The sequence below is a fragment of the Monodelphis domestica genome, chromosome 1 (genome assembly GCF_027887165.1).
Source record: "Monodelphis domestica isolate mMonDom1 chromosome 1, mMonDom1.pri, whole genome shotgun sequence".
In the NCBI taxonomy this organism is placed as follows: domain Eukaryota; kingdom Metazoa; phylum Chordata; class Mammalia; order Didelphimorphia; family Didelphidae; genus Monodelphis; species Monodelphis domestica.
In genome coordinates, this window is record NC_077227.1 from 331346603 (window position 1) to 331369505 (window position 22903).

The window sequence follows — 22903 nt, forward strand, 5'->3', positions numbered from 1 at the left end:
CTCTGATGCCTGGCCAAGCTCTAAACACTTCAGACACCTTCATGGCTGTTGGAACAAATTGTTCTCATCCACCCATTCCACCAAGGGAAGTGTTCAGGCTTGGGGTAGATATCCCACTAACTCACCAATGGGTTATCTTCAAGCTGGTTTAGCCCATTTACTGAGATGATTTACTTGGGAGGGACTGCTGTGCATGCTTCAGTTATCAGTTCCAGACACTCCGCTGTTGCAAGCGGGCCAGAGCCCTGCCCTGTCTTCCCCTGCCTAGTGTAGCATTTAAAATTAGTTTCTCTGCTAGAAGTATTATATTTTTTAGAGGTTTATTAAAGATTAAAAATATAAAGAAAATACAAAATAAGAAAGCACATGTCTAGGCCTAGAGAGCCCATTCACAATCATTCACATCTTGCCTGCTAGGTAGAGAGCCACATCTGCTTGGAAGCAGAAGTAGGAAGAGAGCCAGTAGGCTTTGCAGCCAGTTTAAATAGAAATTTTGATCCCGCGCAGGTAGGAACTCAGGTGAGACTAGAGGGCATCCTGGGAACTAGAGCAAAAACTTCTGGGGATTGAAGTCCGGGGCTCAAATCCCCATTTTTACATCTCCATTTGATCATTATTGGGGAAAGACGTTTCCCCAAAAAGGATCATGAAAACATAATCAACTTAAACATTACGACAATGTGAGGATAAGAGGAAAAAAAGAACAAAACCAATAATTGCTGGACTCATTGACAAAAAGCCAGTTAGGGGGTAGTACCCTTTGGCATGAAAGTATAGATACAAATAAATGTTCAATCAACCACACCCAAAGTTCATTCTTGATCTTCTCGTGCAGCTTGTGGTCTGGAGGCATCTTCATGGTATCTTCTCCAAACAGTTCAGTTTCTGGATTCATAGAGGTAATATCTTTCTTTACCTAAAATTCTTCTCAAAAGGAATTTAAACTTTGCAATTTAAAATAATTACATTTTAATGTAATTTTTACATTAAAAGGGTGATTGAAAAACACAGGATCACTTAGGGATGCATGGCTGAGTTATGAGGTATATGAATCAATTGGTAAGAGAAATTAAGAAGGCATAAGAAAAATCCAAATAAAAAAATTACTGGATGAAAATATAGACTATCAAAGTCTCATGTGTAAAAATTAAAATAATTTTTTATGTAATGTAAAAAAAGTAAAGGAAAAATAAATCTATAACAGGTCCTTGAATCAGGGCCCAATTAAAATGATCTAAGCAATGATGCATTTACCCAGTCAGTAGCCAGGACTACAGAAAGTTACCATGCTATGAAAGACAGAAAAGGGACCAGATTAAAGGAGCCAGGTAGGAGCCAAGTTTGGGATACTCATCTGTGTATTTTCCGAGTGAGTGTGGACACAAGGAAGGCCTATGTCTTAACAAATGTTAAACATAGCAACCTCGAATCTTCACACTAGGTTAAAGTCCTTTGTATTGGCTTGGAAGTGCATCAATCCATCCTGGATTGGTTTATCTTTGGCCCTATGCAATGGCTCTTTTGTGTATATCTTGTCCTGGAATCAGACAGAATCATTAAGTAAAGTCCCATAAAATTTTTTTTAATTAGTGGCATTTTTATAGTCTCAAGCTTTTGGGGCATGCATTGACATTATAGCAAATGTATTTTAAACTTATATAACTGCAAAATCAAAAAATTAAAGAAAATTTTAATACTGGTGGCATGTGCTTCAAATATAAAAAGGAAGAAAAAAATAAAAAAACTGAAATAGTATATTGCGCATGTAAGAAAAGTATAATAAAAGTTTTATAAATTCAAAAATATAGCTTATAATCATTGACAGTCTGTGTCAGCTAAGAAAATATAGAATGCAAGGCTTTCTCACCAAAAATGTGATCCATTTCCTCTTCATATCTGGCCATGATCCACTGTGAATTTTATAAGGTAACAGTTTTTTTTTAATAAAGAACAGTATTACAAATATGTAGATATCAATATCCCCAAAATTCTCAATAACCCAGGTAAGTACAATAGCAAAAAACAAAACAAAACACACTATCATATTTCACATAAGTTGCTGTATGAAATTTTAAAAAGCCTATGAACTGACCGATATTTGTCACAATTTTTACAAATGTAGCAAATTTTTCAACCTTGGTAAACATATTTTTAAACAAAGTAAAACTCATTTTGGGTTTAGAACATCATCAAGAAATCTAGATATCATTCTGGTGGAAGTAAAGTAGTGAGCTGAAGAGTTATTAATGAGAGATGCTCCTTTTTTGGAGGCTTTTTAGGGGTACAAATGCCCTGAGATTAACTGCCCAACTTCCATTCACATTTTTATAATGTGGGAGTTGGGGGTTAAAATGTATTTCATGTCAGCTCTTAGAGTGGACCTTACTGCATGTTAGGGGCAGGCAAAAATGACCAGATTGTTAAAAAAAAAATTCTAAAAATCATGTCTAAAAAACCCTTAAAATCAATTGAGATATTTAGCACATTAAATTTTCCAAAGGTTGTTATACAATTGTAGCAATTTTCTGATGGAGTCCAACTATCCTGTATGTGACAATTTACAAAGTCAAAAATAGAAAAGCTGTTTTTTTAAAAAATATGGGCTTATTCAATATTTGTTCAATATGGTTATAGGGGAAACACAACAGAATTTAACAGTAGTTAAAACCCAGTACATTAAAATGATTCAGTGTAACAGAATAGCATTGAATGCAGTAATATATGAACTTAAAATCAAGAAAATTAAATCTTAAACAATCAGAAAAAATGCAATACAGAGAGTTTTATAAAACATTGGAGTCTGAAATGCCTTAAAAATATAACCTCCAGTCTCTTTAAAGTTCCTTGATTTTTTTATCCATTTAGATTCCTATTATCAGAAGGCAGGAGATTGGTATGGGCTAGGCAATGGGGTTTAAGCGACCCACTCAAGGCCACACTGCCAGCAAGTGTCTGAGGCCAGATTCCAACCCAGGACCTCCTGTCTCTAGGCCAGGCTCTCAATTCATTGAGCCGCTGAGTTTCCTCCCCATAGTAAGAATGGATTTTAGGAATTTCAAAGTCAGCTAGAGTTGCAGGAAGCTGAATTTTTCCCCTGACATGCAAGTGAAATAAATGAAATTACCAGAACAGTCAAAAGATATCCTTTTAAATACCCCATGCTTGTAAGTTACTGTTTGGAAAAGTCTCTTCCTTCTTTCCCTTTCTTTCTCCCCACCTGTTATCCCCTGCCCCCAGTCCACATGAATGCTAATCATAGCCTAAAGGAAAATTACCCCCGTTTTTTACCAGCTGATAGAAATAAGTCCTGGGCCTGGGGTGATGAGTCAAAATTGCTGGGCCCAGTGGTTCATTTGGGTTGGGATTACAGGCAGCAGGTGGGCGGACTGGGGCTAGGAGATTGCTGGGGTGCAGAAGCGGTCTGCTCCGAGGCTAGAGTTTTCTGGGGCAGGGAGTGGGTCACCAGGTGAGTGAGATCTGGGTCAAACAGGTCCGAATGCTGGGAAGAGGAGTTGAGCCGGCTGGGCAGGTGAGCGATATTGAATCAAGAAAGTCTGAAGTGGATGGCTGCAGGCCAGAGCTGATCAAGATGGTTTTCTTAAAAAGCATCTTGGAGAAACGTGGCTTTAAAACAAAAACCAAACTAGACACTATCTATTAAAGGCTGAACTGAAAAGATCAGAAGATTGAAGGTATTTCGTCAACCGACTTGGCTCGCTAAAACTGTAGCATTTAAAATTAGTTTCTATGCTAGACGTATTATATTTGTAGAGGTTTATTAAAGATTAAAAATATAAAAAAATACAAAATAAGAAAGCACATGTCTAGGCCCAGAGAGCCCATTCACAATCACTCACATCTTGCCTGCTAGGTAGAGCATCTGCTCGAAGCGGAAGTAAGAAGAGAGCCAGTAGGTTTTACAGCCAGTTTAAATAGAAATTTTGATCCTGTGCAGGTGGGAACTCAGGTGAGACTAGAGGGCATTCTGGGAACTAGAGCAATGACTTTTGGGGATTGAAGTCCGGGGCTCAAATCTCCATTTTTACACCAGCCAGCTGGCCTGGGGGTGCTATGAGAGCGTTTGACACCAGCCAGCCTGCCTACCTGCAGGCACTCCTCCTCCCTGCCCCTTAGGGAGCCCCACTTGCCCCAGCCACCTGGCACATGCTGCCCACTGTTAGTCCCCTGAAACCCCCAACCTTCCCCATGGCCAGAGCATGAAGCAGCCCTTCCCCCACAGCACTCCTTCCCCCACCAGCTGGGGCATGGCTTCCAGGCACCAAGGCACACTGAGCCCGCATGTGGTCACGTGTCATCGAAAATGGCAACACATGTCAGTGCTGACATGCATGTCATAGGTTTGCCATCACCGGACTAGATGTTTTCTGAGGTCCTTGACAGATCTAAGATTCTAATATCCTAGTCCTACATCTCTACTAGAAGACATATGCTAAAAACATCAACAAACTGAGCCCAACAACAGCCTAGTTTCTTGCACTAACTAGTAGCACAAAGTGTAAAACTGTCATTATTAAATACCTCTCAAGATTTGGGGAAACCAAACTATATGCTCCTCAGGGTGGGGCCAAGTGGAAGGGTGAGAAGGACCATGATACATAAGCATTTTCACAGGGTGGTAAGATAATCAGAAATGGTTTTCTGAATTTTTAAAAATCGAATAAATAAGAACAATCAATAAGAAAATCAGTTCTTTAAGCCTATATGCTGGCTTGCCTACTGCCTTTGTCTTTTTTTTTATTTTAATGACTGGCAGGATGCTTTACAAACTAAATTCAGCAAGACTACAATTCTACCAGAAGGTGTTTCAGATGGTTTGGTTAATAATTTTGATCAACTGAAATAGAGGAAAAAATGTAATTTCATTTATTTGCCTTTTGAAAACTGTCCATTTTAAGCTAGAACAATAACGGTCCCTTTCCCACCCTCTTCCTTCTACTGCCAACCAGGATGAAAAAAGTGTCCTACCAATAGGGGGCAGAGGGGGTGCTTGGAAGCCTAAAGAGTGGAGGGGGGTGGGTGGGAAACTCTTATTTTGGTATACTTGGAATTCAAATCTACTACAGTCTTTTGCCACACTAAATCTGGTCAATCTTACATATAACTTCAATAGAAGAAAACATGAGTTTCTTTGGAAAACTAACTGAAGGCTGGCATTGCTACTGCTACAAACATGTAAGTGCTAACCACCATATATTGGCTTTTGTTTTAATAGCCTTTTAACCAACTTTGTTAATGGACTGAATGCAATTTAGATATGGAACTTGGCTAAAACGTAGCTTCAATTGGCTATTAAAATTTAAGAGCCAACTAAGATAGCTAATTACAAAAAAAAGCTCCAGTGATAATGCTGAGCAGAATTAGTAATAGCAAATGACAGTCTGTCTAGTCTTATTCCCATAGGGAAAGAAACTCTTAACTGAGAAGTCAACCAGACAATGTGCAGCAAACCTAATTGCATTACTGGTATTATGGCATCCAAATCTGGCAGCTCACTGGGACAAAACAGTGAGTAAAGTCTGTCAAACTCGTCGGTAAGCAACTGACCCTCTTTTACCTACCAGTTTCTGGTATAGTAAGTTATTTGGCAGATTCTGGGAAATTTTATTTTAATTCACAGTTTAGGGGTAAGCCCTTCTTGCTTGAGAAAGATTCCAATAAAACCATGAGAAAGGAAAAAAATAGATCTCCCCCCGAAAGTATTATTTTAAAGAAGGAGGGGCATCCTTCATCTCCTCCGAATTCGATTCTCCCTTCAGATATTTTAGATCTTTAAAAAGAAAAGAAGAGAAAAAAGACCAACATAAACATCTGACTGCTAAACAGTTGAGCTTTGGGGAAAAAAATGTTCTCCTTCTTTGCTTCATTATAGATATCCTCATTATGCCATCAGTTGAAGTGCGGACTGGTTCTCCTGTGAAGATTTATCATGTATGGTGGCTACTTTGAATCGGGGGTAGTGGAGTCTTTAACATTCCCTAGTCAAGTGTCTCCCTGCTGTGCCTGTAAATGTCAGTCCAGTTTTTTCACGGCTGTGCGCACAGATTAGAAACAGCAGGAGAGCTTAGGAGTAGGACTACAATACCAGTAAGGACACTTGTCTTCGTAGTACTGCTCAAGTGATTCTTGGAATGCAGGACCCTGCTGTTTTCTAATATTTACACACAACTGGAGTCATCAAGAACAGCAAATGCCGTCTAAAGGCAGCTTGCTTCCTTTGTGTTAGAGACTCTACATTCAAATAGGGATATCAACAACAAAAAACAGCTCCCCAAAATGCTTCCTATTTCCCCTCAATTTTGCTAATAAAAGACAAAACTACACACTGTATCATCATGGCTGTTCACTTAGCTCTCCTCCTCCATCAATCCCGATTGAGCACCAACCCCCCCACCCCACCCCAGCCCCCAGCCCTCCCCTTCTCAACATTTTCTTTGTGCATCATGCAGTTCATTGGGAACAGCAGGAGTTTTTCGATTCCTGACCTCAAACTATGTTTCTGCCAGCTGCAGTTTCAGTGACCTCTACAAGAGTAGACAGGGCCTTAGAAACCATTTTGATGTAATCTCGGGCACCTTTGCTTCCAGAACAGTCTGCCTGGAATATCAAAGACTGATTTTGGAACTGTGACATATGGAATCCAGCTTCTCTCTTAAGACCACGATGGAAAACTAAAGAAGTACAGGGGGGCATATGACATCTCACACGACCATTCAGATCTTGAGAAATTTCCTAAATAATTTAAAATACTTGAGATTTTAGGGTCAAATGAAGTTGGAATGCAATTCTTAGCTTATTAAGCTTTAGTAGAACTGCTGAAATTCTGCTGGGGGAGTTGTCTCAGCAGAGTATAAACTCCTAGAGGGCAGAGACCACATCATATACTTTTTTTTTTATCCTCTACATCATCTAGTAAGACGCTACTAATTTCTCGATACTTGTCAAATTGAGCAACCCATGTATTAATAGATTGCTCTATAACAAATGTTTTGGGGCAGGCAGGGAACAAAGCCTAATCATTAATCAGGAAAAATAACCAACAACAAAATACCTATCAATGTTATTTTCTGACTGAGAAAAAAAAAAGATAGCCAGAAAAGATTGAGAAGTAAATTCTTATAGAATCACAAAATCTGGAGACAGAACCAAGATAGCAGAATAGACACAGAAAAGTTCAAACCTCTTTTGAGAACCCTCAGAACTGAAAGGAATTTTAGAAATCATCTGGAACCTCTAAGACGCTCATCTATATCATTTGCAGTAAGGGGTCATCTAGCTTTAACTTCAAGGCTTCAACAGAAAGGAAACATTCTCAAAGCAGGCCCATTTTTCTTTCTTTTTTTCTTTGTTTTTAAAGTTTTTTAGGCCCATTTTTCTAGATAAATGTTACAAAAAATTTCTACTAGCATTAAGTCTAAATCTGCCTTTCTGCAATTCAAATCACTGCTCCTAGTTCTACTGAACTCCAAAAAGCAAATCTAATCCTCTTTTTTTCTCCCCAAAATAGCTATTCAGATACTTGTACCTCAGTGGATATGTGATATCAAGGTAGTCCAAGGCAACAAGCATGCTGTTTATTGTTAAATGACTACTGCTATGTACCAGGTACTGTGCTGAATGCTAGGGATACTCCAAAAAAAATCTACCCAAGATTCTAGAGGAGTTTTCTAGGCTTTTAAATGATTTATTCCTCAGCTTGCCACAAATTGTCATGCCCTTGTTCTTGCCATTACCCACAGATACACCACTTCCATATTCATAAACTCAAATTTTCTCTTATATGATCACGGTCTGTTGGCTTTTCACCTCTCCCTTGACTTTGAAACTCCAAACTCTCTTCTTTAACCATAGCATGACTTCTACTTCTTTGATCTCCTCAGTTCTTTCCCAAGGCATAACTCCTACACTAACCAGTCTCTTTCCTATCTTGATCTCCTTGTTGACCCAGTTCAATTCTATACTATTTTTTCAAGTTCCTTGCATGGATCAGTCCCACCATCCATTGCTCTCACTCTTCACGTGTGCTGAACAGAAGGGAAAAAATTTAAAAACATCCTAAACTAGGTCCACTATAAATGTTTCACATAACCTTAACCGAGTCCATGCTGCAAAGCAATTCTTTTTGTTGTTTAATTGTTCAATTACTTGAGACTCTTTGTGACCCTGTGGACCATACTGTCCATGGGGTTTTCTTGGCAAAGATTATGGAGTAGTTTGTCATTTCCTTTTTGAGTGGATTAAGGCAATAGTGAGTGGCAAGCCCAAGATCACCCAGCCTTAGGTCTGTGGCTAGTATCTGAGGCCAGACCCAGTGGTCTATTTACTAAGCAATCTAACAGCAAGTCTTTTACACCTCCCTCATTAACTCACACCCTACTCACCACAGCATCTCTGAATCTTTTCATCCCTCCTCAAAACACCCATGACTCTCCCTCCCTCCTCCCCCTTTCATTTGATAATCTTGCCTAATATTTTGTCCCCCAAAAAGGCATTCACCAAGAACTGAATCTTCTCCCTTCTATATCTCACATCACTCAGATGATGCTTTCTTCCACTATTTCCTCCTTTACCCCTATAACTAGGTAACCCATCTTGCCAAAGCAAACCCTCTTCATGTATACATGATCCCCTTCCATACCACTATCCCCAGCAGTTTGCCACCTCTATCTCCACTTTCTCATTTATCTTACTCCCTACTACTTGCTTCTCTACTGCCTACAGTTACATGTATCCCTCCATCCTCAAAAACCCCTCACCTCCTTAACTCCAAAACTAGATTAATAACAAAGCTGCCAATGACCTCTTAATTACGGCATCTAATGACATTTTCTCAATTCTTTTCTTGAATCCTTCTGCTTGATATGTCTGAAGCCTCTGACACTGATTTCACTGCTGCTTGATACTTTCCTCTCTAGGTTTTGATGACACTACTCTCTCCTGGCTCTCCTACATAACTACTTCTCAGTCTCCTTTGCTGTACCTCCATCAAGGTCACACCTGCTATCACCAGACCTGACCCAAAGGGTTCTTCTGTCTTTAAAGATACAAAACCCTATTTGGCTCTGAAAGCCTTCATAACCTCCCTCTCCTGTCTTTGCAGACTTCTTACCCTTACACAGCCCACTCCCCCACTAACTCTGTGATTCAATGAAACAGATCTCTGCTATTGACTAAACAAGATACTCTATCTCCTGAATCCAGCTATTTTCACTGCTTGTCTCATCTGGAATGTTCTTTCTTCCCCCTCTGCCCAATGCCAAGTCTAAGTATCCCACCTTCTACAGGAAGCCTTTCCCAATCCCCCTTAATTCTAGCAATTTCCCTTTATTATTTCCAATTTATCTTGACCGTATTTTCTATGTACATAATGGTTCAAATGGCATCTCCCATTAGGCTGTGAGGCCCTTAGCAGGAGAGATTATCTTTTGCCTTTTATTTGTAGCCTCAGCTCTTAGTACAGTGACTGATATATTACCAACATACTTAATTCAACGTATCTCACTCCAGTGCCCTTTGGGCTACCCACAATTTTGGTTCTTTGAAGATTGCCATGTTCTAAGATTTATCACCATACAGTATTAATAGAACATTCTTGGATCAACCAGAACTACCCCATGTAAACTTTTTATATTCTAATGGTATTTCCAGTAGGGTGACCATTAAATTTTCCCCAAAATTGAAAACTCATTTGCATTTTTGGCCTCTAGTATATCTTAGAGGAATAAGGTCTATTGAAGAATATTTCCTTTTTCTGATCTAGTGTTTTCTGACATTTTGCTTCACTCTCAAAGGGAAAGGCAATGATGAGAATTTGGGAGTCCCAAGGGTCCTGGGGGTCATTAGCTAAGCCCCTTAGGCTTCTGTGAATATAATTACAGCTAGGTCTTCATTGCTATTCAATACTGACCCCTCACCACATCCCTCAAAGCCTCTGTTCCAAACATTTTTTTTTCCTTCTTGGCCCTCAACCATAGTCTCACACCTTCACTTGGAGCAAATTGCATCACCTCTTGCTTTTCTAAGAAGAATGAATCCATCCAATGTGAATTCCCTCAGCATGGTTCCTCAGCTTTCTTGCCATCAACTATTCTTTCCTTTCTGTTTCAAAGGAACTTGCAGTATCTCTACTTGCTGCTAAGGCTAATTTGTGCATCCCATTCCCTCTCTCCTTCAGGATCTTGCCTTTAACAATACATGTTTCTTTTTTTAAAATGTTCATTTTTTTGTGTTTATAGCTCTCGTTTCTGAATATATGCCTTCCCACAGCACACCTCCGCCTCATCACTTGTAAGAAAGAAGAAAGAGGGGGGAAAAGGTATTCACAAAATCTCACTAAAACATAACTGTTTGGCAGTAGATATAATGCTTCTTATGCAGTCACTTAACTCTTCAAAGAAGGTACATTTTTTCCATCTTTTCTCCAGTTCCAAACTTGATCAGCATTCAGTTTTGTTATTCCTTCCATCTACGTTATCATGCATGTTTTGCTTACTTTTTGCATTAGCTTATGTCTCCCCAAGCTAATTAGAATTCATGTTCATGCTTTTTAAAATTTATTATACATATGAACCAAGATTTATTTAGCTATCCATCAAATGATGGCTTTGTTCCTAGTTCTCTTCTACTACAATGTTACTATACATATTGCATAAATGGGTGTTTTCTATCTTTGACTTCTTTGGGGATAAAGGTCTAACAAGGAGATTCCTGGATCAAAAGGTATGAACATTTCAGTGTCTTTTGTGTAATTAGAATCTGAACCCCCCAGAACTACACTTCCCATCAACCCATGTTCCTTCTCACATTACATGCTGACATAGGAAGGGTATAAATTTGGTGTAGCTCCACCTCTCACTCTCTCTTGTTGTGACTGGGTTTGACGGAGATGGCATGAGGTGAGTGGAAGAGAATCTACTCATGTGGCCTTATATTTTGTTAGATAATTAGCTTGTTATTCCTTTACTTCAAGTGATTATTAATAAACCCTACAAAATATAATACTTGGAATATTGAACATTAATTTAAATCCTACACTTTCTAAGCACAGTTAGAATTTGCTTTCCAGAATAACTGAACCAATTTAGGGGGCATGCCTTCAGTCTTTTAACATTAACTATTCTTATAAATCACTGACAACTTTGCTGGGTTGGTTTTTATTAGCATTTTTCCTATTAATGATTTAGAACAATATTTCATATGGTTGTTTTAGGTTTGTTTGTTCTTTTAAGAATTCTTTGTTCATTTCCTATGACCACTTATTCATTAAGGAAAGATTCTGTTAGTTCTCTAAAAAAAAAACTAAAATATTATCATAATTCTTTATTGTGAAGGCCTTTTCTCTAAACAGCAGCTTACCTTCTTATCCTTGCACCACTGATTTTGATCATACAAAAGCTTTTAAGTTTCATGTAATTAAAATTATCTATTTTATCTTTTGTGATCACTCTTATTCTTTGTTTAAGGATTCTCTTTCCAGGAATGGCCATATTCTGTTTACTTTCTATTATTTCTACAGATTCATCTTCAGGTTGCATAACCATTTTTAAGTTTTTGACACTCTGATAAAAAGGACTGAGCTAACACCAAATTTTTGCTGAACATTTTTCTAGTTTTTCAAAAATTCCTGTCAAATAGGGAATTTTCCTCAAGTAATTTAAACTCTCAGGTATTGCAAACAATGGAATTGTTCTCTCATGCTTTTCAATCTATTCCTGTCCACTGGTTATTTATAAACATGTTCAACCCTGAAAAAAAACGGCTAAAAAATTAAATTTTTTAAAAGGCTTCTCTCGACTTCTTTATGCCAGCTAACTACAGACCCATCTCTCTCCATTCATCTTCAGGTAAATGCTCCTAGAAAGTTGCCTACACCTACTTTCTCCCTCCCCATTCTTCACTCTCTCAGCCCCTTATGGCTGATTATTGTATTGAAACTTCTTTCAATAATGTTACTGATTAATGGCCTTTTGTCAATCTTGATATTTTTTATAAAGTACATCATCTGACTCTCCATTACTATCACATCCTCCTTCCTTACTTTTAGATATACCACCTTCTCCTTAGTTCTTTTACAATTCCTATTTCCTCACCTCTTCCCAACCCCTTAATGGGGCTCCAAATTTGTCTTTGGCTTTCTTCTTTCTTTATTCCTTTTCCCTTAACAATCTATCAATTTCCAGGTCTGTACCTCTCTTCTGAGTTCCAGATCTGAGTTTCAGCTGCTTCCAGGTCATTTCCACAACATGATCATAGTCACATGAAAAGTAATATGGCCAGGGGGCAGCTGGGTGGCTCAGTGGATTGAGAGTCAGCCCTAGAGATGGGAGGTCCTAGGTTCAAATCTGGCCTCAGACACTTCCCAGCTGTGTGACCCTGGGCAAGTCACTTGACCCCCATTGCCTAGCCCTTACCACTCTTCTGCCTTGGAGCCAATACACAGTATTGACTCCAAGACAGAAGGTAAGGGTTTAAAAAAAAAAGTAATATGGCCAGAACAGAACTAGACCTATCAATCCTTGAATCTTTATTACACTAACTCACTATACACCTATGTTCAGACCCTTTATGCTACCTTTGGGTCTTCCCAATTCCTCACCCTTCATAAGCAATAGCTTCACCTCTACAAAATATTCCCTCTAGATTCTGTTTATCATTCTAGTAAAAGCCCTCATTATTATCCACCTAAATAACTTACCTAGTCTCTTGAAAGGTACCTGACTCCTTATCATCCTTCATCTCACTGACATACGGATCTCTTAAAACTAGATCTGGTTAAATCACTCCTCCACTCAAAAATCTTCTCTGGTTCATTTCTGCTTACTAAGTAATGTTCAAATACCTCTGATATTTAAAGCCCTCCCCACAATGACCCATCTTTCCAGTCCTGTCAAATACTATCCTTGCTAGCTCCTACACACTCCAACTTTTCTTTCTCCTCCTGAAAATCAAGGAAAATCAACCCTAAATTTCAAGGTTACAGATTTAGAGCTGAAATGGACCTCAGTGGACATCTAGTCCAAATACCAAAAACTTCTTGAGGCAACTGAGGGCCACAGAGGTTAAAAATAAAAGATAGCCCAAACCTAAAATTCTTCAATTCCAATTGTGACAGAATACTTGGCTGATCAACTAGGTTTTCATTCATATAAGAATCCACATTAAGAGACTAGGAAAAGGTTAAGACATTACCTTGTACTGAGCTTTTATAAAGCCTGAAACTTGTAGGACAAAATTGGTGGTACAATGTGAACAGCTAAGAGTAATAGCATGGGGGAGAACCATGTCCTCATATAATGAGTCTTTATGCTGCTCCCAGACATATAATTGAGTTAAAAAGACTCAATATGGTGATTCTTATGTTCTTAAAAACACTGGCTCAATTAGTGTCTCATAGTATTTGTCTAAAGAAGACAAAGATGTAGTTGAGATGGCAATAAACAATAAATGTGATTAGGTGGGAAATGGTTTATTTGGAGAACAGTCTTGAGAAGTCAATACAGGTCATTGAGGAAGGGGAGTGTTGATGAGTATAGACCATACATGTGAGATATGTATGTAAGGGAGATGATTAAGACAATACTTAAATATTAAATGGTGACTAATGTCTCTTCCAATTCTGAAAATTTGTAATTTTTTAATTCTTAGAGTCCTCCAAAATTATGCCCTAGCCTTTCTCTAATAGGATCTGTTAGCTTCCATGGGTTCAATTAACATCTCTAAATGACCCCTAACCTGTACTAATCTTTCTTCAGAAATCACCAATGATTCCTGGGCATCTTCATCTTGTTGCTCTTTAAATAATTCAAATGCAACATACCTAAAACAGAAATGATCAACACTCTCCCCAATTTCTAAACTTCCCTAAAAGAATACAACTATATTTATAGGAATGCATATATGAAATCTTGGGATCATTCTTCACTTCTCTTTCCTTTGCCATATCCCCACCAAATCAGTTGCTACCTCTACCTCTAAATTATCTTTTCAACCTTCTCCCTTCACTCCATTCAGATGTCTATTACCCTAATTCAGGTCCTTATTCTCTATTGCCTGGATTATCATAATACTCTTCTATATGGGTTTCTCCTCTTCAAGTGTTCCTCTATACAAATGCCAAAACAACCTCCCAAAGGACTGTCTGAACATGTCAAATCTCTGCTCAAAACCTGTTAGTGGCTCCTTATTACCTCGAGAAGGAAGTGAAAACCTGGAATTTAAGGCCTTCCACAATCTTGACTCTGCTTTTCCAAGCATTCCGTAACACCTTTACATGTTCAATGTTCTAACCAAACTGGACTATTCTCCTAAATCCTGCTTCCTTTGCAACAGCTCAAGGTTTTCCCTGTTCCTAGAATGCACACCACCATTTCTGCCTCTATCTTCCTTCAAGGCTCAGCTTAAGTTCCATCTCCCTTGTGAAGATTTTTCTGATTCTTCACAGTTGCTAAAATTCCTCCCTCTTCAAATGGTCTTGTACTTCCTGATTTATGAACAGTATGTTCCAGGAAAATGTAACCTTCTTGAAGTTAGGAGTCTTTTTTTTATATATATCTAGCACCTAACAGTGTTTTGCACATCATAGGCAACTAATAAATGCTCAATGGTTTGCAATAAGTAAATTCCATTAGTTTTTCATTAACTCCTACAGTCCTGCCAATATAATAACACTAGAGAAAGTGCCAGCATTTGTTAAAAAACAATATGCAAAGAAAAATTGTTTTCTTAATATTTAACCAACAGGTTTTACTATGTTTATTTAATTTGGAAAAGAGAAAGGGTAATGAAAATATACAAAATACACACCTCACACATTTTTTTTCCCCTATTTTAAGCTTCAATGTGTTTGAAACAGAATTTGAGAGTTGATTTAAGTGTTACAAATAAACTTGGGATCATAATACTTCCAATGATTAAAATCTAGCATTCTGCAAAAATCAATGATATTATCCTCCCCCAAACTGGAAATCTTTATTTTGTAAATGGGGGCAGTTTGGTAGCACAGTGTGTGTTGGGCCTGGAGTAGGGAAGACCTGAATTCTAATCCAGCCTCAGATAATTACTAGCTATGTGACCCTGATTCAAGTCATTTCACCCTGTTTGCATCGGTTTCCTTGTCAGTTATTGAACTGAAGAAAGAAATGGTAAACCACTTCAGTATCTTTGCCAAATGGGAACACAAAGAGTCAGACATAATTGAAAAACTTATACTAAACAACAATAAAAATTTTGTAAATTAGTAAAACATTAGCTCTTTAGGAGGTTCGAAAGATGAAAACACTAATAGTAAAGTCTCATCTAATATAGTAGTCTGATATAAAGGCAAAAAACTAAATGTAGTACTAATTTTATGAACAAATATGAAAATTGGAGAATTATGACATATGTTCTAATTCTAAGTTTGGAATTAGAATGGATCTGTGGACTATGTGTTGAAATTATTTGAATATATTAAGTCTCAGCTACATTTTTAAAAATCTCATTAAGTATACACAAACACATTTAACATATATATTCATTCAATACTGCTTAATTTTGAATCATTAAAAATAAAGTTGTATAGGTACTAACATAAGAAAGGTAAATTTCATGTGGATGGCTTAGAAGTGTATGCCCATTTATAAACTATCTCATCAAAGAAGAAAGTCTTTCTTAAAAAGCTTCACCAGATGACTCTCTCTACTTAACTAATTCTACTGAATTTATATCCTCTACTATTCGTTTAACAATAAACCATGTGATCCTTTGTAACATTTCTTACACTGTTATTTAACTTTCTATATATATTAATAATAGCTAGCATTTATATAGCATATGACAAATATTCTTCTTGATCCTCACAACAACTGTGGGAAGTGGGTAATACATTTTACAATAAGGAAAGTGAGGCAGACAGAAATTAAGTAATTTATCTAGGGGCATACAGTTAATTGATCCCAGGTTCAGAGCTCTATTCATTGCAACACCCAGATGCCTACCTTATTTTCTTAGGAGTACTATGTGCTCCTCAAGAGCCAAAAACACTTACCATCTTAGCCTTCTTTTATCTTCCACAGTACCTGTACCAACCAGTGTTGAGCATGTATGAGGTGTTCAACAAGTGACTTTTATCAAAGTACACTAAAGATTTATTGATATAATTATAACTGATATATATGAATCAAGTAACATTTAGAATTGCTTTTTTTCCCCTCAAATGAAGGAAATCTTTATTATAATTATTTGTCTCATTTTTTTAGTTGACCGAAAAGCTACAGTTATATTTGAGGCAAGGTGGTATATCTTGAAAGAAAATAAATGCATTTTCAATTGTCACATCAAAAAAGAATGTCAGGGTTCTGGAGGCAGGTTTCCTTTTGCCACTGACTACAGACAACTCAATTAACACTACAATATATCAGTTTCTCTTTTAGGGAATCTGGAAAAATATCTGCTTCCACCATCCCTTTACAAGGATATTGTAAAGATAAATAAACTAAATTAAGTATGTTACATAAGACAATATTAAAGGTAAAAGTGATTATAACAACAGTTATAAGCTCTCAACAAAATACCAATTCATTGACTACTAAAATTCAAAGGTGCAAATTTATAATAAACTTAAGAATTAAAAAAAAAAATACATGTTTCAAAAGCCCAGAAATTCTTTACTTTGGATTAAAGGGGGAAAAATTCCCTTTTAAAATTCCAGAGATACCTATCTCTATCATGGGGGGGGTGGGGGGGGAACATACTGGATTAAAATAAAGTTAAGTGAATAAGAAATGCATTACTTTCTTTCCAGTATATATAACTATATTGAGATCCTAGTGTAGCCTCCAAAGCATCCAGATGTTTATACATTTTTTTAAGTTAACACCTGCTAACATTTCACTTTAGGAATTTAAACTTTTTCAGGATGTCACAAAATGCACTAAATAATGATAATATAATTTGAACATTTCATAAATTGGACCTTGATGAGTAACAAATTATATGAAGTATTTATTTTAATAAAAATCTTGAAGCACTCTTCAAAAACATAAAGACTTAAAAATATTTCCACCATCCTTCTTCCCAAGATTTACATGAAAAATAAACACAACATGAAGAGAAAAGAAGTAATACAGAAAAAGGGGAAATGGAGCAAATTCTGCATATGGAGTTACTGTATCTGTTTTACTTCAGAACTCTCTTTCTGGTTCTTGAACCTTTAAAAATAAGAGAAAGATACAAATTAGGAAACAAAATACAACCCACAATTGTGTTTGAGAAAATTACATTCTTATACAAAAATTCTTACACCATTAATGCAAACTGCATGGAAGGGTAGAAAGTATTTTCATATTTATAATAGCTAACACTGCTGTAGCACTTGAAGTTTTACCAAGTGCTAAGAATATATTATCTCATTTAATCCTCACAACAACCCTCTCAGTCAAACATAACAGATAATCATTACCATCATTTTATAGATAAGGAGAAAGGGGAACAAGTAGGGAAGAGAGAGGAGACAGAGGAGAGAAAGTCAGTTTTCTATTTGTAGTTTCCCTGGGAATTTGAACTACACAGAATATACTTGGCTTACCAAGGTACAGAAAGTGAAAGAATTATTTTAAATGAAAATTTATTAAAAAACTTAAAAACTAATGCTACAAAATATAGCTATGAGGCTACTATTGATATTATGGCAAAAGCAAAGAATTTTAATGCATATATATTGTCTTAAACCCCATTTCTACATTCCTGGCAGAATATGGGGCTACTGGAACTTAATTGATTCTATCAGAATGAGCATTTAGAATGGAAAGCCATGTTTGATACTAAGAGTATTTTTTTTTTGTAAGGGTTATTGAATAGAAAATGTCATAAAAGTGAACATCTCATCTGAGGTTGCCATATAAGATTTAGAAGGGTAAATTTGTGAGTATGCACCAGCATTATCAAGACCAACTATGTTGGCTAATAAAACAAGTTTTCATTTCATTATGCTAATACAAAATTATAACTATCAGAAGGAAAACAATGTTGTAGTCCATAATCAAAACTTGTGTTAAAGTTATTCTTCTTTTGTGAAAAATAGATGGTATTATTTATGTCCAGAGTAAAAATAATGTCTTCTCTCACATACATCTAATAAGAACCAGATGTTAAATGATTTCTATATAGCAAATTTAATGGAAAAATATTTTTATTTTAAACTTTTGTCATTATCCTTGGATTTCACATTACCCATATTTCCTAAGATACTGTTCCTTCTTTTACCCTGCAGAGACATCCTAATAAAAAAAATTTTTTAAAGAAAAATTGTTTGGCAGAACTAACCAATAATCAGTCAAGATATTCACCTCCACCGTAAAAAGAAGAGAGGTATATTCTCATATCTTATAAAGTGGAGCCATACCTTTTCATCATACTGTTTTTTGTTCTCTTCACTTATACTGTTATCACTGTGTGAATATATTTTCTGGTTCTGCTAACTTTACTTTTTAAGAGTTCAAATAAGTGTTCATTAATAATGCTTCTCTGCATTATCCATTATATTTATTTTTTCTTATAGGGTAGTAACATACTACTATACTATTTTTTCTTAAACCATTACTTTTCATTTCAGAATCAATTATGTGTATTGATACCATGGCATGCAACTGGTAAGGACTAGGCAATGGGGCTTAAGTGACTTGCCCAGGGTCACACAGCTGGTATTACACATACTAATAAGAGAACAGCTAGATGGCTCAGTGGATTGAGAGCCAGACTTTGGGATAGGTGGTCCTGGGTTCAAATGTGGCCTCAGACATTTCTTAGCTATGTGACCTTGGGCAAGTTACTTAACCCCTATTGATGAGCCCTTGTCACTCTTCTAACCTGAAACCAATTCTTAGTATTGATTCTAAAACAGAAGGTAGAGGTTTTTAAAAAAAGATGCTATTTTAGGATACAAAATGCATTTTTTTTCCTACAAGTTCTCAAATACTATTTCCAATCTCTGTCATTCTGCCAAGATGCTGAGCATGAGATGAAAACTCTGCTTTTGATTTGCATTTCTCTTAATAGTATTTGGAACAATGTTTTATATTGTTGTTAATAGTTTACAAATCTCTTTTGGGGAACTTACTGTCATATACATCAACCTCTCTTCCACTGAAGAATGACTTACCATCTTAAATGTTTGTGTCAATTCCCTATATATCTTAGCTATAATGAGTATTTCATGTAAAAGTATTTTCTTTAATTAGCTACTTCCCCTCTTATCTTAAACATGAAGATTTTATTTATGCAAACACTTTGGAATTATCATATAATTTAAATTATCTATTTTACCTTTGGGGATTACTTCTAACCCATTTAAAGATCTATTTTGACCTTTCTATATAATATAAATAACATGCTGATCTAAACTAGAGCTTCTTAACTTGAAGTCTATGAAATTTTCTTCAAAAGTTTCATAAATATATTTAACTGAGTGGTTTTCATTGTAATCCCCAGTATTTTACATATGTAGACATTATCACAAGAAAGTGTTCATAGGCTTCACCAGACTGCCAAAGGCATCTACGGAAAAAAAAAGTTAGGAGTCCTAATATAAACCTAATTTCTGCCAAAAGTGCTTTCCAAATGTTCTACCAAGTCTTTTCAAATAAATATTCTTGACCTGAGTAATTTATATTCTTGGGTTTATTGAACTGTATAATTGAGTTCAATTGTTTCTGTTCTCACCTAGTACATTTATTCTATGGATCTCCTCTCTTATTTTTTGAATAAGTACTAAACAGTTTTAATAATTGTTGATCTATAGTATAATTTGGGATGTGGAAAATGTTATTTCCCTTTTACACACACACACGCGTACACGTTTCTCTTGATATTTAAGATGTTATTTTCTTTCTCTAACTAAATTATTATTTTGTTAAACTCTTTAAGTAACCACTTGGTAGTATGATATAGCACTAAATCTATAAATTCATTTAGGTTGTATTATCATTTGTATATTGGAATGGCCCCAAAGGGGCACTGAATAATAATCCTAGCTAATTTAAGTCATTATTTCTTTAAGGAGCATTTTGTAATTGTGTCTTTATAGGTCCTGAATGTCTTGGTAGGCTGAATCTGAATTTTTATCCATTTTGTAGTCATTCTGAATGGAACTTCCATTTCTTTTATTTTTCTCCTGGATTTTGTAACTGTTATATTTAAAATGCTATTAATTTCTTTTGAGTTACATTTTATTTTGCTTTCTGATTCTCTAGGATTTGCTAGGTAAACCACCTACTAGGAAAAGATATTTTTGCCTCTCCTTTGCCTATATTTTTTTCTTATGTTAATATTTCAAAAGTTCTGTCAAATGAGAGTGGAGGGAAAAGGGTAATCTTACTCTACTTCTGTACTTATATAAAAGCTTTTTAAGTTTTCCCATTGCACATAATAATAGTTTTTGGTTTTTAATTATATTTTTTAAAGTCTTTCTATGGGTGTAATTATAGTTGTCTTCTGCATATTTCTATTTTTTTCAAAAATGAATATTAGAGAGACAGCTGGGTGGCTCAGTGGATTCAAAGTCAAGCCTAGAGATGGGAGGTCCTGGGTTCAAATATGACATCAGAAACTTCCTAGCTACGTGAACACGGGCAAGTCATTTAACCCCCATTGCTATGTCCTTACTGCTATTCTGCCTTGGAACCAATATTTAGTATTGAATAGAAGGTATGGGTTAAAAAAAAAATCAATGTTGTACTTTGTCAGGGGTCATCTTTTTCCTTTTTTCCTACAACTGTTGTTTGGGATGTTTTTGTCTTTAATATTATTGCTGTTTCTTTAAATATCTTTGAACTCCTGCTATAAATCCAATTGGATCATAATGAACATATACATATATAAACATATTGTCAGAGTCGTTTACTAATTTAAAATCAATATTCATTAAAAATGTTAATTTATAGTCCTTGCCTGACTTTATATTATCCTGATTCCCATTGTTTTTTAAGTTTGTCAGAATTCTCTTGTCATATAAAATAGCCCAGGAAGGCCAGGATCTCCAACCCATTTAATAGTTCATTTAAAACTACTTTAACTTCCTATTTTAAAACTGGATTAAAATTCTATTATTTATTTTAAATCTTTAGTGTTGCAGACATCTAACTATCGTAGGTTCTGATGATTTTTATGTCTGTGTTGTGGTTTTTACCTTGTTTATTTTTTGTTAATTTGATTTGATTCCACTTTTCTAAACAGATTACAGGAGTATATAGATTTTGTTAGTTTTCAAACAACCAGTTTTTTAGTTTTATCAGGTCTATTATATTTTTGTTTCCAATTAATCTCCCCATTCATTTTTTTAAAACCCTTAACTTCTTTCTTAGAATTGATACTATCAGTTCCCAGGCAAAAGAGCAGTAAGGCTAGGCAACTTGAGTTAAATGACCTGACACAGTTAGAAGTATCTGAGGGCAAATTTGAACCCTGGACCTCCCATCTTCAGGCCTGGCTCTCTGTCCATCGAGCCACCTAGATGCTGTAGTCTCCCTTCTAATTTTCAAATTGTTCAATTTTCTATTTTTTTAATATATTTTCTAGCTTTTTAATTAAACATCCAATTCATGGATATATTTTTAAATTTGCTAATATATTCTCATTGTTTACCTTTTTTTACATAGTTTCATTTGTTCTTTGATTCACTCATTGTGTATGATTAAGGTTTAATGTAGAGGATATAATTGGTATTTCTACTTTTTTAACATTTATCATTTGTCTGTGTCCTACAGGTTCTGTTTTCATGTGATCCTGAGAAATGTTTACTCTTCAACCATTCCCACTCAAGATACCATGTCTTTTATTTCTAATTTCTTTAGACAAATTATTACTCAAATCTATATTTTCCCTTTACTTCTCTGTTACTCACTTAGACCTGGGAGAAGTACTTTAGAGACTCCTATTATTGTCTCTTATCCATACCTTTTCTTATTTTAGTTCATTTTTAAATTTATAAATTTAAAACTTGTCATTTGATACAAATTTAGTATTAATAGTAGTCTATTATCTATGTCTCCTAGAAGCATCAGATAGTTTTCTTGTTTATAGCTATTAGCAAAATTTTTTTTTGTTTTAATTTTTGTTTGTTTTTTTTTCCCTTTGGATGATAGTGTGATCAAACTCTTGCTTTTCTATATACATAGAACATTCTATATACATGGAATAGTACATACAATAGAATATTAGAATAGAATAGAATATTCTAATACAAAGTAAATCTTGTCCAGTCTATTTTCATTCTACATATCTTTATTTTTTAGATAAGTTTTTGGTATATATACTATAAGTCTTGGTTTATTTCTTTTTTAATCAATTCTGTTATTCTCTGTAGTGTTGTTGTTGAGTTGCTTAATCTATTCACATTCAAAGTAATGATTTCTAAGTTTCTTTTTTCCACTTTTTTTTAGTATTGCTTTTTTTAAAATCAATATTTAAACCCCTTGACTAGTTTTAGAAAAAGTTAGCATTTATATAATCCTATTATCTGTCAAATTCTGTGCTAAGTATCTTACAAATATTCTTATTTGATCTTTACAACAATACTAACTTGTTGCTAATCTGTGTCCACAGTTGCTCTCCCAATAACTTGCTCCTACTTTGACTAACTTTTCCTTAGTTGTGGATTTTAAATAATTGATTTTTCTCTCATGTATGATTTTTCTACTCATCTGATCTTTTTTTCTTTCAAGTGGTTAGTTAAAATTTTCCTGCCACTTATTTTCATTAATTTGATTTTACGTTCATTAATTTGATTTTCCTAAGAATTTCTTTATTCTTTTCATTCTTTCTTTACCTGCCCAGTGTATTCTGAATTTTTTCTAATATGTAATTAATACTTTTATTTTTCTTCTTTATTCTATGTCCCTCATGTGGTTAAAAG

The 22903-nt window shown here is 35.4% G+C and overlaps 1 protein-coding gene across 3 annotated transcripts in view; it reads right to left on the bottom strand.

Moving 5' to 3' along the window:
• Positions 1–16191: 16191 nt before the first annotated feature.
• VRK1 (VRK serine/threonine kinase 1) overlaps positions 16192–22903 on the bottom strand; it is a 118012-nt gene continuing 111300 nt past the window's right edge. For all 3 annotated transcript variants that reach the window (XM_007473614.3, XM_056811302.1, XM_056811304.1), the window contains one exon: positions 16192–17204. In XM_007473614.3, coding sequence (XP_007473676.1) covers positions 17173–17204 — 32 coding nt within the window. In that variant the 3' untranslated portion in view covers positions 16192–17172. The remainder of the gene's footprint in view (positions 17205–22903) is intronic.